Raw genomic sequence first — 18,323 nt, 5'->3', positions numbered from 1 at the left:
AGGAACTCCACATGACAAGGCCCAGTGGACTACAATAGCTTTCATCGCGCAGAGGGGCTGCAGCTCTGAGCAAAAGCACACGCACAAGAGGTTCAAGCACTGCCTGTTGCCGCCAAACACCGCACACCAATATGCTCACCCACCCATAGCTTGGGAAGTCTCAACGGCCACCCATTGTCTGAAGTGCTCTGCTCAAATCCAACTATTTCATTTAAAGTTTCTTTTGTGCCCACTCACAGCGCTAATGAATTAGCAGATTTTTGGCTTCATTTTGCAATGCTGAATAGATCTAGGCAAGAGCGAATATTCTCTATGTTTTAAGTATTACATAATTCCTGAGTAGTTTCAGCTATGTGACTTATTGGACCACTTCAGTTTCATGTATCATTCCAGCTCCCCACAAGAAGCTGCACAGTTTAACAAAGTTTTTGCCAGCATCTAAGTACAGTCCCTTTTCCAGTTTCTTCTGGAGTGCAGCTCACAGTCCTTCACAAGTCAGGAACTGAGGGCAGTTAAAAAGATGACTATGCGAGTACTGTAACTAGAACAGCAGGATGCTGCAAGAACAGTGGCACAAGATATTCTTGCACCCTGCAGTTTAAGTTGCTCTTACAGACAGCTTTTTCCTTCCTTAGTTTTTATCTGAGATGCAACTACTGATACTGTGGTAATGATATACGGCATTTTTAACATGTCAGAGGGACAGGAAGGAGGTACACAACTCCAGTCTGCTGAAGTATCTAAGAATCTGTATGCTGTTGCAATTTAAACTATGGACAGAAAAAAAAAAAAAAAAAGACAAATTTGATCACATATCCCTTTCATCCTTGTAGTGGAAGGCTGACTGCTGCTCACATATATTACCAGAACATTCAAGTACCAAAAAGTATCTTTTACCTGCTATTACAGAGGAGAAAGAATGGAAAGACAACGTTGCCTCAAAAACAACGTTGTTATGACATATATGGAACTTCAGATATTTTCCAATATAAATAATTTTGTAGTCCTTCTGGGCGTCTGTCCTACCCTTAGTTTCCGAGGCTGTCGGACATCAAACCTGCCCAGAGGGCTGGAAGCCTCAGGTACAGTACCGTTTTCCCAGAGCATGCATAACTAGCAACTAGGCAGGCAAAAGACAGCCAGATACTTGAACTGCAGCAAAGGCTGCCGTAAGGATTATGCATTAAAAGACTCCATGCTCCCCACCCCACATGAGGGTGTTTGTTGGCGATCACAGATCAGCCACTACAGACACCTGTAGAAAGCTAGAGTTCATTACACTGGACATTCACAGAGGGGAAAAAAAAAAAAGAACAAAATCACTGAAACATTTAAAGGCAGATCAATCAAGACTACTACTAAACATTTCATAAAAGATTTATTTAAGTATCATTTATCACAAAGAGGAAAATACATGTAAGATTAGAGGCATGCAACCATCTTCAACATTTCTATGTTTTTCTTGCACTCGCAGCACATTGTAATACAAACTCCCGTGCCAAACTCACTTCTTCCTGAAAAATACTGGTTCAAGACATACAGTAACAAAAAAAAAATCCACAATAAGGTAAGATAACATATGAGAAAAGTGCAAAGTAAAAAAAAAAAAATAAACAAACGAAAAAATCACGTATATACCACATTCAAACCCCCTCCCCCTCCAAAGAGTGGATAAAGGCAAACTCATTTTGCTGCACGATTAGATTGTCCTTATGAACTACTTTACAAAAAAATTAATATAAATTAAGGGCACAATCCTGCAGACACTTATGTTCATAGCTAACATTTGTCACAGACTGGCTCGACTGATATTATTAAAAGCCAGAAGTTAGTTACATGCATAAGTTCTTGCATTGTAAGGCCCTAAGGCAATAAAATGTTTAAGAGCATTAAGGAGAACAAAAATTAAAGTAAATAGAAAATCATTCCCAGATGTGTTGCTTAATAAGTTTATATCAAACATATTTTAAACAGAACAGTTTGCTCCTAAAGCCCTGAATATTTCTATTACTTAAGCAGTTTTGCAAGATTAAAAGACAAAACTCCCAAGAAGCTGGTACAGATATTAATTAACATAACAGTTTCTTCAGGCAGGTATGTAAGGAGGTGGAGGTTCCTTCTCTGGCATCTTCACCGCCATTTCATAGGTTGGCAGAACATACTAAAGAAAAGACATTTTAACAAGATTAACGCAGAAGGTTTAGGAAAAAAAAAGAAACAAAAATCCATATATGCCACACTAGCAATTTAATTCTCTTGCAGGCAAATTTTTACAAGAACTCATTGATGTTTCCACACAGCTAATGAGGATGAAGTGAAAGAAGGTAAAAGTAATTTACTACTCTGGCAAACCTAACCCAAGGTCATTAATTCCATCCCATTGCCTTTGTTTTGCAAGCAAAGAGGATGGTTTTGACAGGTGGAATCAGAAAGCTTCCCTCTGCTACATGGGGGAGGGGGGGATTTAAGATTTTCCCCTCTACCAAAGCCTGCTCTTTTATACACTCTAAGAACATAACTCAGAAGCAATCCACCTTAACGTTAGCTGTTCTAACTTTTGAAATCTTTCTAGTCTCTGTTTAGAAAGCTGGACAAGACTTGCAAACTTCTATGCACACTGTTCTTCTGCTTCAAAATTAAACAGCTGTAGTTGCTTTCACCTAGAGAAAAAAAAAAGATATTACCTGTGGAGGAGCTTCAAAAGCAGGGTACACAGCTATCTCCGGCAAATTTCTGTTGCTGATGTATTTATAGCAGTTCCATACACAGTTAATTAGATATGCCTGAAACAGATTTGTCTTTTTTATATCTCATATCCATTAGCTTATGCAGAAATAAAACACTAGGTTACAGTCACAGAACAAAAAAAAAGCAGTAAAAACAAGCTGAATCAATATACCTGAGAGATAGCCCTTAATTAATAGATTTTGGCACATACCTACATTGTCTCCATTTAGCCTTGCTATCAAAGCGATTCAGACAAGATGAACCATGTGCTTTTAGTAAAAGAATCTGCAGATCAATTCAACTCATCTATTTGCCTCAGCAGTGCTAATCAAGTTATTCCCTGATTGACTTATGCGTCTGTGAATCCGAGTCCAAGTTGCCAGTACAAGGAAGACAGGCCAACAGCATGCTGCCATTTCTCTTTGATTATCATCAGTATTCGTCAAGTTGGCCGTGCAAAGGGGAGGGCAAGAACGCACAGTCAGAGGTGGAAAAGAGAAGAGGATATGGCAAACTAGCCTGAACTTCAACCCAATATAAAATGTTGTGGAATCACAAACTGTCATGCTCCAATGAGGATTATGTTTCTATTAAACTGCACAACATTAATCTTTCTGTATTTTTCACTAGCAAATTAGTACATATTTATACACAAGGTATTGAATTTCAAAAAAGTCAATGCAAGAAATATCATCTACTACATTAGGTTTCCACTCCCTACCCCCAGTCAGATATTCTGCTTTGAGAAAGCAAAGAAAATAAGAATTCCTCTATTTTTTTTTTTTTTTTTAAATCAAAGCTGAATGCTATTAAGAGTCATGGCTAACACACATTATGACCTCATTTTTCTAATGCTTTTGCCTACATACGAGTTTTATAATTCAGATGAACGTCTCTGTATTTATTTCCTTCAAAACAGAAGTAACTGGTAATACGACCCTTCTGCAGGAAGAAAGATGCACTAACCTATGCATTTCTTCCTTCCAAAATACATCTCCTGATTTGTTACATACAGTATGAGATTAAAAAAATTTGTTCAGAAAGCTTATATGCAGTAATTCAATATTGTTTCATTATAAGCTTAATTTTATTACTTATAAACGTTAAGTTTGTCTGTACATATGCAAAAGACTTTCAGGCTTTGTGCATTTCTATTGCCTATTCAAAGGCCATAAATGCATAAACATGCCCAACTGACCACAATATAAGTTTGTTGCAGACACCAGTACGTAAAAGACTGAAATTATAACGTAACAAAACATCATAACAATTCTACTCAAAGTAGTTCTTAACTCAGCACATGTCCATACATTGATAGCATCTTAATACAGTTAATTCATAAGACAAACACATGTTTAAATTTTAACTTACCTTCAAAATGATAAATAAAGCAAAGAACACAAGAACAATAAACAAGAGACAGCTGGAGTCCAGCGCAAGGAGATCATCTTTGTAAGGGAAATCCGGCTAATTGAGAAAAAGGGGAGGAGAAAGAAAGGGAGAAGAATGAGACAAGCATTAACAGCGTACTTTCACAAAGGTAAGAGGAGCACACCCAACCTTAGCACCACATGAAGCATCAAACTGTTGTGTAAACTACCACCATAGAAACAGTAAAAAGGTCAGTTTCTCACTTGCTTGCTCCATCTTTATCCTCCCACAAGGTATGACATTTATCCTGCCTCTGTCCTGCAAGAAACTTCAGAAAAGGGCTACCAATAAAGAAGCCTCGTGACCTTCTATGTGCCATTTCCTCAGCCTCATACTAATGAAGATCTCCATGAATCTTCTTTGCAAACAGCTGCAGACCCTCAGTCCCACCAAGGAAAAGCACAGCATTTGTATGAATTGTCCTCTATCTGATAACTCTTCAATGAGTCAGTACTGACTACCTCCAGTCAGGCCAACCAGTAACATCTGTGTGTTCAGTGGGAAGAAGTTCCCCTAAACTCCTTCAGAAGAGATACCAAAACAAAGTGAGCTTTCTGCAAAGTTCAAACACTTCTCTTTCCCTAAGCACAGTAACAGGGCCTCTCTCCAACATCCACCCAAAGTTTATCTCCACTTTAAAAGGAGTTCTTAAGCATCTGCTTGCACAGATCTAAACACCACCCAGAAAGAGCTTGCGATCCTTGCCAGTTAAGGATATATTCTATCCATGCAGTCGTCTTGCAGTTATAACACAGGCAATATTAATACCATTACAATTTTCTTAGAAGGTAATATTGCAAAATGAGAAGAGCCACATATAGCACAAAAAGGAACCCTCAGAGCATCCAATTCTATCCCATGATGTTGTAGACCCCCACCTCATAAGTCCTTTTATATATATATAAAATGTATACTACTTTACCTATACTGTACTATATTTACACACATATATGCACACACACACAAAAGTACACATTTTAACCTACAGTAGCACACCTGCCAAAGAACCAAACTGTTCAGTTCAGAACATCTTGGTTTCTAGTCTAGATGTAGCATAGACAGTTTAAACCAATATCTCCCTCGATATGTATTTCTTTTCTCTGCCTGGCTTTCCATTTAGTGAGCACTGACACCTTCAGGCCCTTCCACCTCTGATAAGCTCTCAGTTCTCATAATCACCCTAGCAGCCTTCCTCTACAGTTCCTACTGGAGTCCAAATTCCTCTTCCTTAAGTACAGGAAGGTAAATATAGGTCAGTCGGTTATAAAAGCCAAGTTTCACTTCAAGCATTAAATGCTATAATGAGCTGAACAGAGACTTACCAACTGATCCAGATAATCCTTGATTCTGGGTAAGTACGTAAGAGAACTGATGGCAACCAGACAACTGAGCACAAAGTCAAAGAGTTGATAACAGAAGAATGGGATCAACCAGCCCACACGATGCTAAAGGAAACAAAAAGAGCCTGTAGGTATTTAATCCAAAATTTAAGCAGCAAGTTTAAAAACAATGGACTATAAATATACTTACAGCAATTGCACCATACACCATCATTGCACTGATTGTGAACATGAGGAGGGAGATTGCAAATAGAACACAGGCATTTTCTGAATTAAGAGAGAAATAATAAGTATCAGTCCTTCCCTAAAGTTATCACACTGCAGCTAACAGGTATACAAGCTCTGCTACCATGATCTGTTCTAACCCAACTGTTTCATTCGTGCAAACTGGCAGCAGCTGACTTGAGTAACCTGAACCTCTACTAATGGAAAAAAGAGTCTAGTCAAGGAAAACCAGCAGCCATTTGGGGGGGGGGGGGGGAAGTTTGCCTTAATCAAAAAGGCTGGATTAAGTTCAGCCACACCAATTAGAAACCTGACATAGTTCGATACTAACGCAGCATAATGATGCTTATTCATAATATGTCAGTGCTCAAGCTGTGTGTGTAATTAACTTCACAACCAGAAGAAGTTTTAGGTAAAATTAGTACAACATCAACCTTCATACTATAAAGTGGTTTGCTTATATAATTCAGTCATCGGCAGTGGGAGCAGCACTCTTCCTTAAGTAACACCAAGGAAAACAAGAAATCACTGCATGGAAGGGGTGCTATTATTAAGAAGAAAAAGCAGTTTTAACAAAAACCAAAATAGTTAAATTCAGGACATTCATGGAAACTGAATGATAAATTCTCCTTGTGCATCATAGTTACTGATAACAGAAGCACAGCTGCTTTCCACAAGTTGGATTATGCTCATTTTCCTACAGCAACCACAGCACATACTTTTAAAAACTGGGAAAGAAACCAGTTTAACAGTCTATAAATGTTGTAGTTCATGTTTTAAACAAGTCTGAAGCCAAATTTATGGTTCCCATGTTTGAGAGAATAACTGAGAATATTAATTTCCTAACCCACAACCAAATTGAAAAAATACATTGTAGAGGTACTTATGTCTATAATTCAGTACAGGAGAACAATATTCACATACACAGATGGCATCAAGGAGGTGGCCCACCTGTATCTGAAAAGCATTGTGTGGATGAGCAAGTGCCTTAACTACTTAACAACAAATAGCAGGGGGGGGGGGTGGGGAGAGACACACCATACACACATAGAATTCTGCTTCTGAATGTGGATAATGTCCCTTCCCACACACAAAACCCTTCAGCCTACATCCCAATGCAGGGAACAAGTTTTGCTAAGTCAAAAAGCAAGCACCAGCCATTTTAGGGTAAAGAGTGGAAAAAGCACCTTCAGCTTTATAAGCGCCTCTCCACCTTATAAGCGTCTCTCTGCCATATAAGCTTAAGGCTATTAAGTGCACCAACATTCATTTTGGAACGCACAACATTTTACAGGTCTCAGTTGCCTTTTTCCTTAGTATCTTGGCTTTATTAAGTACTTGGTTTTTGCTCCCACTTGGATTTCTTTACTGAGACGAATTGCAGTCACAGTTCAGAAGTGGCAGTACCTCTGGAGTCAGGTCCCAAACAATTAACACAAAGACTGTTAACTGATACTCTCCAAATCCAAGTTAGTGCTGTACTACCTCCATTTCTTCCCCTGAAAGAGTAAGGGGCCTAACAGTCTTGAGAAGTGTCCAAGTAACCATGTAGCCCAGTTATCCCCATATTCTCCCTCTCCTCCACAAACTGCACTTGACTGTTTAAGATTTAGTGTCTTGTCTCAGGGCACTGCATTACACATCAAAAGAGCCACTCAGCTATTCCCGCACTTCTAAAGATAAAAAGCATGCATACAATTATGGTCTCAAAAAATACTAGTCTTTAGAAATCGTATCATTCAAGATGCTTAAAAGTAATACAAAGTAAAAATTATATACTGTTTATGTCTCATTTCTTTTCCTTTCAAGTTCATGGTGGAACTTAATCCACCAAAAATCTGAAGAGCATTCAGAGAATAAAGACAACCATATTTAAAAGCTTTATATATTTATTACATGCTAATGTAAGACAAATACACCATGGTGCTATATGCTTTATTTTGAGATTGAACAGCAGACAGTTATACACCTACCAGCCATTCTCTCAGAAGCATAGTAATTTCCGATGACTTCATACTGAATATCAACACTTGGCACTATATTTGGATGAGTCACTTCTACAGTCAGCAAGATGCCCATCAGCAAGTTCACCACCTGAGAAAGATCAGTTAGTTACCTGAAAGTTATTTACAGTGCAACAGGTATAATCTTCTTAAGGACACACTAATAAATCTTTTATTTCAGTTAGAAACAAGCTCTTTGCTTTGCCTGTTGGAGGAGGAAAAAAAAAAAAATAGAACAGCTTAAGATCAACTTTTAAGCTCATTTAGTTAAACCAGTGTTTTAACAGAAAACAAAAAACCCCACATCCACAACCCACCACATAGACCCAAAACACAGTACTGGACACTTGCAACATTATTTAGTTGTGATTCATTAAAACTAGCATCTGTTTAATTTTGACATCATTTGGATACCTACGAACCCCATCCACCTCTTCAATTGCAGTGTGATGAATACACAGATCCAAGAACGTGGAAACTGTAAATAGTTGAAAGAGGCCAGGAAGGAAAAGGTACAGTAACAGACACAATGAGGCACATTTGGAAAGAGTTTCTGCTTCCTACAGCAAAGTAGAAGGTAGAGTTAGTTTAATGCACGCAAAGTGTACTGCACCCTACTCTTGCAAACAGTGGTGGGTGTCAAGCAGTAAGGGACATCACATATGACATGCAGTAAATACAGACGATGATAGACAACTTACACTTACAGATTTAATCCTCAAATATAGCTTACTTTCCGGTCGACCCTATGTCACGCGTTACAGTTTTAACTGGGGTGGGGAGGGAGGCAGGTAAGAAACCGGCTCACTTCCCTTCCTAGATCATTGCTTAAAATCACAAGTGCTTATTAAACACTGGTAAAATTAAAGAAAGGTATTCTCACTCAGAAAGACTAAACTCCAAAAATCCAAGCATTGGCTATATGCTTGCCAGTCAGTCATTCTCCTTACTTACACTGCTGTTGAAAACTACTTCTATTTCCCCATTTTGGTACATACCAGAAGTGCTTCCAGTAACAGTAAGAAATTGCCTTCATAGCATTTAAAGCCTATTCAAGATTTACAGGAGCATAGTTTGTTATTAAAATCTGGAGAGACAGGACAAAGGAAGAGGTAAGATACAAAGTCTTCACAGTGGTATTTCCAAGTTGGAGGCATTTTCTACTCAGTATTCAGTAAGGTCACCACGATCACTAGGATGTTTCACAATTTGAGCCAATGTGAGAATGAGCGAGTGAGTACGTGCGACGGTAGGAGGGGGGGCAGGCAGTAAAGAAAAACACACTAGTTTGCTGTCTCTAACAACTTAAGACTATCTACCAAATATTTCTTCTTTTACTAGTACGATTCTAAGATTCCCTGATGCAATGGTAGCAGGCCTACGGACAATTACTGATGTCTTCAGCAACTGAAATAGGTTTTGAAGATTTAAAAGGAGCTGGCTTAAGTCTCACAGCTTGTAATGCCTTATGCTTATTTTTAGGCTTGAGACACAAAGGAGATAAGCTTGCTTATGCTGTCTGCAGAAAGAACCCTTTACTAAAGATCAAAGTAAGCAGCATTGTAGACATGCTATCACATCATCATGTTTTAGATGAACTTATTAGAAATCTAGCTTACTATTTCACTAGTTACTGGGCACAAGGGGAAATTAAAGTGTCATACAACAAAGTCACAAATATAACACCTTTGTCTCACCGATTCCAACAAAAAAAAAATCCTGCCAATTAACACTCCAGGGTTTCCAGGGCTGCATTCTTGGTAATTTGTGAATCATACCATAGCACTGAGCAATTCATGATGTTCAACATACTCAAAATTAGGAGTCATTGTAAGCGAGAAGGAAGAACCTGCATCTCGACTATAACTATACTTCTTTCACAGAAGCTTGGTAACAGCAAGATCAGTTTTTTTTTTTTTTTTTTGTCAGCTCCATAGTCAACATGGACAGAAAAGCAAGAGTATGCTTTATATTGCAAGCAATCTTCAGAGCTTAACAGAATATTCTCATTGTGAGCAGCATATACATTCAGAAATGGCCTACACAGAAAAGGTACCAGAAAACATATAACACAGACAAACCTGAGCATAATCTAAAGTTGTTAAAAAAAAAAAACCCACACAAAAAACCCCATACCCTAAAAAACCCGACAGGTCACTGCAGAGTGGACAGTAAGGATGGTACAGGTAACATTTCAAAAATGCCAGCAGCCCCCATCCTAGTCTTTCCAATTAATAAATCAAAAAAGCATGTCCAAATCATTAATCCAAAGGTGGTTCAGTTAAGATTTTTTTTTAATCTCAATTTAGTTTTGTAGTAAGCACTACATAGAGTACTTTAGAAAGTTTATCTTGCACTTAAAACTGGCATACTTGAGGCTAAATAGGTTTGGGGAAACTAACAAAAAAAAAAGCTAGCAGATGCTCTTAAATTTAGAGGTCAGCATTTACTACATACTAGTAACACAGGATTACTTTCCTGTATGATCAGGACCCAGAGCACCGCATGGGACAATAACAAGCATTAACTTTCCAGTCGGTGACTTGTATCTCCATGATATGCATTTAATATCTACTCAGGTAAGTGCTTCACATCCGTGGAGGCTTGAAAACAAACAGGACAGAGGGAAGTTGCCATGCACTGCTACTCTTTCTCATCTTCCTCTTACTACTGTAATGTTTTTCTTTAAATGTATCGATTAAAAAACAAACCCTTTTTGCTGAGATATTGAAAAAACAAGAATTTCAAGTAGATGGGTATTTTAGAGCTTCTATCATTGTCAAGACTAGAATGAAACTAGGTAAGACTTCCTTACTTCTGGAAGTTTTCGGCTAAACAGTCTTAGTGAACAGAAACTCTGCAGAGATCATCCTGACCCTCCTGCAATCCAGTAGCAACTGCATCATTTTGACTGCATCACTGAAGTTTGTTGCCAGAATGAAACAACCACTCCCTCCAAAACAATGCTATTACTTTTAGACTGTTTATTGAACTCTGATCTCATTTTGCCAATGCAGTGTTCTTGTTTCCGGTTTCTGGAAAGCGCTATGCCTAGTAAAGTTTAAAGGAAGAAAGGAGCTTCAAAGCCACATATTTGCAACTATGAAGCTAGGAACAGGTGGTTTCTTTACTTCCTACTCAGGACAGCAGTGGGTGTTACCGAGTAAACCAAACTATACTAGTTCTGGAACTCAAGCATGAGTCCTCTAGGAATGTTCTTTATTTTTTTTTTTTTCCTTGCAAAGATAATTTGTCAGTATATTGGAAGCAGTGGCAGCATATGGACTAGAGCATGCTTAAAAGACACAGAACAACTGTTTCCCATGGCAGTCTGATCACAGAACACCAACATCAGACATTTTAGAAGATAATATCCTTGTTCTCCCTATAGTCAAGGAAGAACATAATAAGGACAGTGATATATAATCCTGTTTTAATGAGGAGATAAGTTAATTTGATGCAAAATCTAAGAGTATACAAATAAGAACAGAAAAATGCCTAAAGAGCAGTTACATAAAAATTATGCTCACGTATTAAATAGCCAAAACTCTTATCTTACTAAACATCTGGAGTAGATTGCTACAAGACTCCATTTTATGTCTGGTATCAAATTCCTTCAGGATTGAACAGCATGAGAACACAGAGTATCCAGTAAACACAAGCTGACCAAGATTTTCAGTAACAAAACTATTGCTGATCCAAGTATTCTCTCCTGCCAAAAAAACCTCCCTCCCCCTCAAAAAGTTATCAATGCTTATAATACTGTAACTTACAAACAAATATTTCTAAATCAATTTAATAGTCTACCAGGCTAAATTCTGAAAGACTAAAATTAAGATATACATAGATGGTTCATTAATTAGCAACATGCCTAAGCAACCTGACATTTTCCAAAACATTAAATGGCTTAGGGTAAGTTTCTCAGTAGAAAGATTAGTTTCATTTTCACTGTTTGAGTCGTAGTTAACTTTCAAAAGGCTGGAACTGTAGTTACATTCTTATGTAAATCATTAGGTTGGGCAAGACTGCCTAAAATTTCATTTCATAAGACCTCATTTCAGCTCAAAAAGCTAACAGCTGTTAGACTCAAAACAGTTACCATATTCTCCCAGCTGGTATCTGAAAAGAACTGAATAAAACATTTTCAAGGTACAGTTTAATGTAAAGTGCCTGGTACACTTTATAGCAAAATACATCTACATAGTACCTAACGTGCAATCAGCTATCCACACTCTACAGTATTTTTCCCCTCCAACAGCCTGCAGCTACTGAATCTGTTGCAGTTACATCGGAGGTCAAAGGAACATTTTGCCTCAGGCACCATTCCACGCTCTGAAGCAGTGCTATCTCAGTCACAGGTGTACTTTTCACCATCTATAAGCAGTACAGGTATTCAACAGATTCAGAAAGGAAGAAGAGACATTGCATCCACAAGTCAAGAAGGAAGGGAAGCACAGAAAGAAGCCGGAAGGACTACAGAATCCCCAGCCACAGAAGAGTATATCCCCCTCCCTCCACTTAAGTTCCTCTGTTTCTATATGCTCTTGCGACCAGGAAAGTGTGGAAGGCAATAAGGTGCAACTGTTTCATAACAGAGGCGAATGCCTCCTTAATGCTGACAATTTATGCTTTTAACTGAAGTACTAGAAGCATAACGTTGATCTCACATAACCAGCGTTGCATAGAACTTTTGCAGGTTTCCGGGGCGGGGGGGGGGGGGGGGGGGGGGAACGTTCAACGTTGTAATCGACTTCGAGTTTTAGTCAGTTCATACAAAGCAGAAGAGAAAAAAAAATCAACACCAAGACTCATTTTTCCAGTCCTTCATCTGAAAAAGGAAATATCCCTCCTGTTGAACTGTGTTTCACTTTTCGCTCTCTACCTTACTTTCTCTTCCATTCCTCTCCCCTGCCATTTTATTGTCTGCCTGCACATCTTCCGTCAATGGAAGAACTAGGGGTGGTGGGAAGGAGGGAACACAATCTTTTAGTACTTAAAAGAGAGACTAGACTCTCTACACTTAAATCCCCATGCATTTCTACTCCTACAAAACAGCTTCTACAAGGGCTCCTTCACATCAGGAGATAAAAATTCAGCTCCATTCTTACTGTTTGGGGGAGAGTAGAGAACAGATTTTGGTTATAGTTTTAGGAGACTAGAAAAGCTATGATGCAGTATCTTTAACTATCGTCACTTTTTCACTGTCCATTGGTGGTAAGCAGAAGAAAAGAGACTTGAACACAGCGGATCTCAATTGCTCCGGACCTTGATCTTAACTTGTTGGTACCTTTTTTCACATTACTATTTCACGCTAGTTCTAAAATCTTTAATATTAGAGCTTTGCCACCACAGCTCCCATAGAAACAAGCATCCACGAGTCAGAAAACAAGAGGTGTTTTCTCTCACCAAAAAAAAAATTTCTGTAGCTCATCACTAATGCTGTGCTGAAAGCTTACAGAACACACAAAATGAAGGAGAACTTCCCTTTCCACAAAGCTTTTCAAGAGGAGATGCTAGTATTGCTTTTAAAGACCCCAACTTTCCCTTCAGATGTTACATACGAAGGGAAATCGTATCTAATCATTTTATTCTCAGCCTACCCTAAATTCCAGTCTCCTCCAACGTTATTATATCTCTTCTCTCACCAAGAGATTCACTCGGTACTGTTTGATACATATAAAGGAAAAAAATAATATGCCTTTTCAGCCAGAAAAAAAGAAAGAGAGAAAAAAAAGGAACCGAGATAGTAACAAGGATCCCTCAGAAACGTAGGTTACAGAACGAAACTCTAGCTTCGTTCCGTTTCTCTAACCACAGCAAAGGAGGTCACCACGGGACAAGGGGGGTTTGGCCAGCCCAAATCAAACCCCGTGAGGCAACAGGCTTCAGGAAACTCGTGCAGCTTCCCGCATACGACGCGGCGCTGAGACAACCACGCAGGACGATCTCGACGGAGAGCACGACGACGGCTGACCCCCGAAGTGGGGGGGCCGACGGCTAACCAGACGAGGAGAGGGGAAACTCCCCTGTGCCCACCGCGACCCTGCCCGAAGCCCCCCGGGCCAGGGCCACTGGCTGGCGCCAGCCCCCCCCGCTCCCTCCCGCCCGCCCCCCCGCGCATGCGCCCTGCCCACCCCATGCCCACCGCTCCTAAGCCAGGCAACGGCCAATATCCCACGCATGCGCACTGCGGGCCGCGCACAACCGAAAACACCGCCCCCTCAGCTGCCCCCCGCGCGAGTCTCTCACCATGTACCAGGTGCCCAGGATAATGGTGCCGGTCCGCACATGACAGCAGCCACAGCAACGGGTACTGTAGAACCGGTCCCGACTCCGCTTGAACGTCATGGTCGCGACGTCGCCGGCCTCCCCCCTCCAGGCCAGCCGCTCACTGTCTCTAGCCACTTCCCCCTCCAGCTGAGGGCCGTAAAAGCCCCGCTGCTGCGTCACCGCCGCTCTGGCCAATCAGCAGCCGACAGCGGAGGCGGGGGGAGTGGCTGCGGGAGGGCGCGGGCGTCGCCGCGGCAACAAGCGATCGGCGGCGCCGCGGGCCAATCGCAGCCCAGCAGGGCGTAACACCGGCTCGTTCACCTGTGGGGGCGGGGCCCACCTGAGGCGAGGTTGGGTGTCCCGCCGACCCCGCCGGCCGGGGCGGATGCCCCGCGCTGCCCCCTCCGTCCGCCATGTTGGGGCGGCGCAGCCTTGTCGCCGGCGGCCGCCGCGGGCGGAGGGGAGCGCGACCTCCGCCGCCCTTTCGTGGCTGGAGCCTCCCCTGACGGCGTGCCCCCGGGGAGCCCGCTTGCCAGCGCCGCCGGCCCCTCGTAGGGGCAGAGCGCCCGGTGCTTCCCCCTAACAGCGCCCGTGGGGCTTGGGCGAAGGTGGCGAGCCCGGGCTCGGGCTCCGAGCAGCAGCCCAGACGCGAGGAAACTACAGTTACACAGGGGCATCACCCCTCAACCCTTCTTAGCTTAAAACTGTATTGTCATCTTAGTAGGCCCCAAAATGTGCTGGTTTGAGGTGCTCCTAAGGTGCCACAGTTTCCACTGAAAACCAGTGCTCTAGGGGATTAAATTCACTTCAGCTCTTCTGCGCTGCTTTTGCAGGGAATCGTCAGGTTAAATTATTAATGTTGCAAGTTGCATGATGACATGATGAGGCAGTATGTGATAAGAGGATAAACAGAAGAGGCAGGTTTTGGTCCGCTTTACTTTTTGTGAGTCAAGAGTCCCCATTTGCCAATAGCTATTGACAACACTTTGTTAGTCCCCCTGAAAGCTGCAGGTGCTGCCAGAGAGGTGCGTTAACTAGAAACGCTGCTTGTGACTGAGTGCTCCCGTCAGAGGTGCGTGACAGGGATTCCTCCGACGTTCAGAAACAGAATTTCTCCTGTTCGTGTCTCAGGCAGGCCCTATAAGCCTCCCGTGACACATGGGCAGCCGGTGCTCTTTGCAAGTCTGCACGGCTGAGCAGATACAGATACACAGACAGTTTATGTAAACCCTGGTGCAGCTGCAAGTATTTCCTCTTGGCTGCGTACAACCAGCCTGAAACACTCACAGAACATAAATATTTGCTGCGTATGTACACACTAAGATACATGTCATATGTCAGAACTATCCTGATATTTTTTTTCACTCTGAACAGCGAGAAGGTAATGAGGGTGCACTCTTCCGTGCTTTTGATGTATTCCAGATCCCACAATTAGCACATTTTATTGTTTTAGCTACTTAAGCCTATTTTTAAACGTGCAGTGTTTCCGAGCCATTTGAAATGATCTACTTAAAGGCTTTAAAACTGACCTTTTTATTTTTGAATCCCTTATGTTTCATAATTGGTGTTTTTCTGCCTTAGGTCGTATTTCATTTTTGAATAAACATGTTGTGAGTGCTGCTAAGACTGTTCTAATGATCCTGTTATAAACTATTGTTTATTTCTTTAGTGCTCCTAATGTTCTCAGCCCTGTGCACAGATGCTTAATGATCAACAGACTCTCATTTAATGTAGCAAAAACCAACTAATTTTACTCAACATGCATGCATCTATGTAAATAAACAGAAAAATAATGTGTATTTTGTTGTAATCCGTAATTTAAAAATCGGTTTTCTCACAGATGGCATGTTGGGAAACCTAAGCCAACTATTTCCGCAGCATGCACGTTTGAATTGCTTATGTTGTTCCTGCACTGTTAAGAGAGGCTCTCCCTCCTGTTGGTCTGCCTCTGTCTGCAGAGGAAGCCTCAGGACTAGATAGAGTGAGTCAGACAAGAAAGCAGGCTTCTCTAGTTTGGGTTAGGACATCCGCTTGGAATCACCTAGATCCCGTTCTCCCAAGGGGCTGTTACAGCTTGTGAGGACAAGTTTCTGAACTAAAATCTTACAGCGGGACGCTTTGCGTTGACTGGTATCTTGCAGCTCTCATGTCAGGCTCAGATCTTCAGGGCCGTTTTTGCAAGACGAAAGAACTCTCAATTTAGCGTTCGTATCTTTGTCAGCAAGCTCAGAATAAGAATTGAAGTGATTCCCATGAGCTTCACTGCTTGTTATACCCTGCAGACAACAAAGATACTGAGAAGTAGAATGTGAATGTCATTCAGCATCAAAAAGCAGCTTTCCACAGCAGGATAGATTGATTTGGAACTATTCAGTGGGCAAAAAAACCTCTCCACTTTCTCCTCCTTTACAAAAAAAAAAAAAAAAAAGATGAAAAGCATATTTTAAGAGTGATTCCATTGTTTCCTGTTACTGTGGGAAGAGAGGATAAACCTATTAGTGATTTTAGTTTTACGAAAGATCCCAGTTCTTCTCTGCCACTAGCTGCCCAGATGACCTCAGGCAAGATGCTTCCCCTCCCTGAGCCTCAATTTTCTCTCTTTGCTATTTCAGAAAGGATTTCTGAGGCTAAATATGTTAATATTTCTGAAGGACTCAGTTTACAGTCATGGCAGCCAGAGTAAAATCTCAGAGGCGGAAGGGACTAGTGATAAACTTTTCTTCCAAAATAGGAAAGAGACCTTGACATTGTGGGAGCAATTGTCCACTTACGCAACAACAGGAGTAGAAAGCTTTAAACATGCCTGCTAGTCAGAAGCAGCTGCAAACGAATGATTCAGATGCCTTTACCTAAGATGACACTTAACTCCTTCTTCCTTCTCAGGTAAGGAGGGAAGGAAGGAGGTTTGCCATCAAGATGTTCTTCATTAGCCAGGTGAGGTCTTCCAAACTCTATCTCTAGACAGGAGGTTTGTCTCATAAGTGCATGGCAATTTGTTACCAAACACACATTATTATTTTTGCATAATCATATTCTAAAATAATACAAAGCTATGTGTGAGGGCAGAATAGCTAGGGTCATGTTAAAGGAGAGGTCAGGTAGCATTCTCCTTCAACTTCTGTCAAAAAAGTAAAACTGAACACCTTTAAGATGTCACAACAGTACAGCACTCAGACTTTTACATAGATTTTTATTATTTCACAGCCTGTTCCTTTTATTCCATTCTTCTATCAATCCTTGGCTAAAAAGTATTGGGTTAGACTTATGTTGTAATCATTACTTCTTGCCTGCATGTGCTGATCTATTATCAGGTTGCTTATGAAAGATGGGCTGCTATTCTACTCTAGCATTTTGTGTGTGTGTGTGTATGAGGGGAAGCCTACACAGAATTAACTGATAATCATATGTAGCCTCCACGGACACATTTCACAGCACTTGATGAAGAAAATACTGTCCTGTGTGGGGTTGGGGAAACTGAGGCACAGTGAGATGAAATGATTTGACCAATACCACAAAGTGAAAATGGTAAGAACATAAAACAAGTCTCATGTCCAGTGGCTACTTTGCCAGGGAATGAAAGCTGAAATGAAGAGCATGTAGAAGCTCTTCCATCCCAAGTAATCACTGACACTTGACTACAGTAACAAGCTAGTTTTATAATTTTTTTCGTATGTTGACTCTATGCTTTTCTACTATTCGACCTTTTCAGAAGAAAGAGGAAAGGTGACTTTGCTTCTCACATATATTTTCCACACCAAAAAAGATTTTTATATTTAAAAAAATAAAAACAGAAATCCCCAAGATTTGCAAAACCACAGAGAAACTAACGTCTTCATATAAATACTGCAGTATAAAACATCATACCCCTTCAACGGAATTTAGAAAAATCAATAGGATTGGTGCAGAAGATGTGAAAATACTTGAGCTGAGAGCTTAGGTTGCTTTTTGCTTTCATAAAAAAGGATAAAAAGGTATTGGAATAAAAGCAAAGCATTAATGTATCAGTGAGGCGGGGGGCGGGGGGGGGGGAACTTAAAACGAATTAGTCAGGAGGGAAACTTTCCTGATGGTGACTCACACAGTGAAATCCTAGATATCCTGAAGTCAGCATTAGGAAATTTTACCAGCCTTTTTCTTCAAGATGGATTCTGCTAGAAGAAAACAAGTTAATGTGGAGATTCAGTGGTTTCTTGTACAGGAGATAAGAATGTATCCCTTGAATTTTGCGGTTATTGTACTTTATTTTTTTGTTTATTGAGTTAATCACCGTCATTTTGGGGTTCTTAACGTAATGCTCCAATCTTCTGTACTTTTTGTTCCAGTTGAT

General features: G+C 40.8%; 1 protein-coding gene across 1 annotated transcript; it reads right to left on the bottom strand.

The window, feature by feature from the left end:
* Nucleotides 1-1,359: 1,359 nt before the first annotated feature.
* Nucleotides 1,360-14,209, bottom strand: LAPTM4A (lysosomal protein transmembrane 4 alpha). The gene is made up of 7 exons (XM_068937109.1): nt 13,976-14,209; nt 7,697-7,817; nt 5,689-5,765; nt 5,481-5,603; nt 4,099-4,194; nt 2,685-2,783; nt 1,360-2,161 (listed from the first exon to the last, which is right to left on the bottom strand). Exons 1-7 carry the CDS (start codon nt 14,072-14,074, stop codon nt 2,087-2,089), a joined length of 690 nt encoding a protein of 229 aa, XP_068793210.1. The 5' UTR covers nt 14,075-14,209; the 3' UTR covers nt 1,360-2,086.
* Nucleotides 14,210-18,323: the final 4,114 nt, after the last annotated feature.

This window comes from Struthio camelus, chromosome 3 (assembly GCF_040807025.1).
Source record: "Struthio camelus isolate bStrCam1 chromosome 3, bStrCam1.hap1, whole genome shotgun sequence".
In the NCBI taxonomy this organism is placed as follows: Eukaryota; Metazoa; Chordata; class Aves; order Struthioniformes; family Struthionidae; genus Struthio; species Struthio camelus.
Note: the sequence above shows the minus strand (reverse complement) of the source record. Positions and strands in the feature narration are given on the sequence as shown.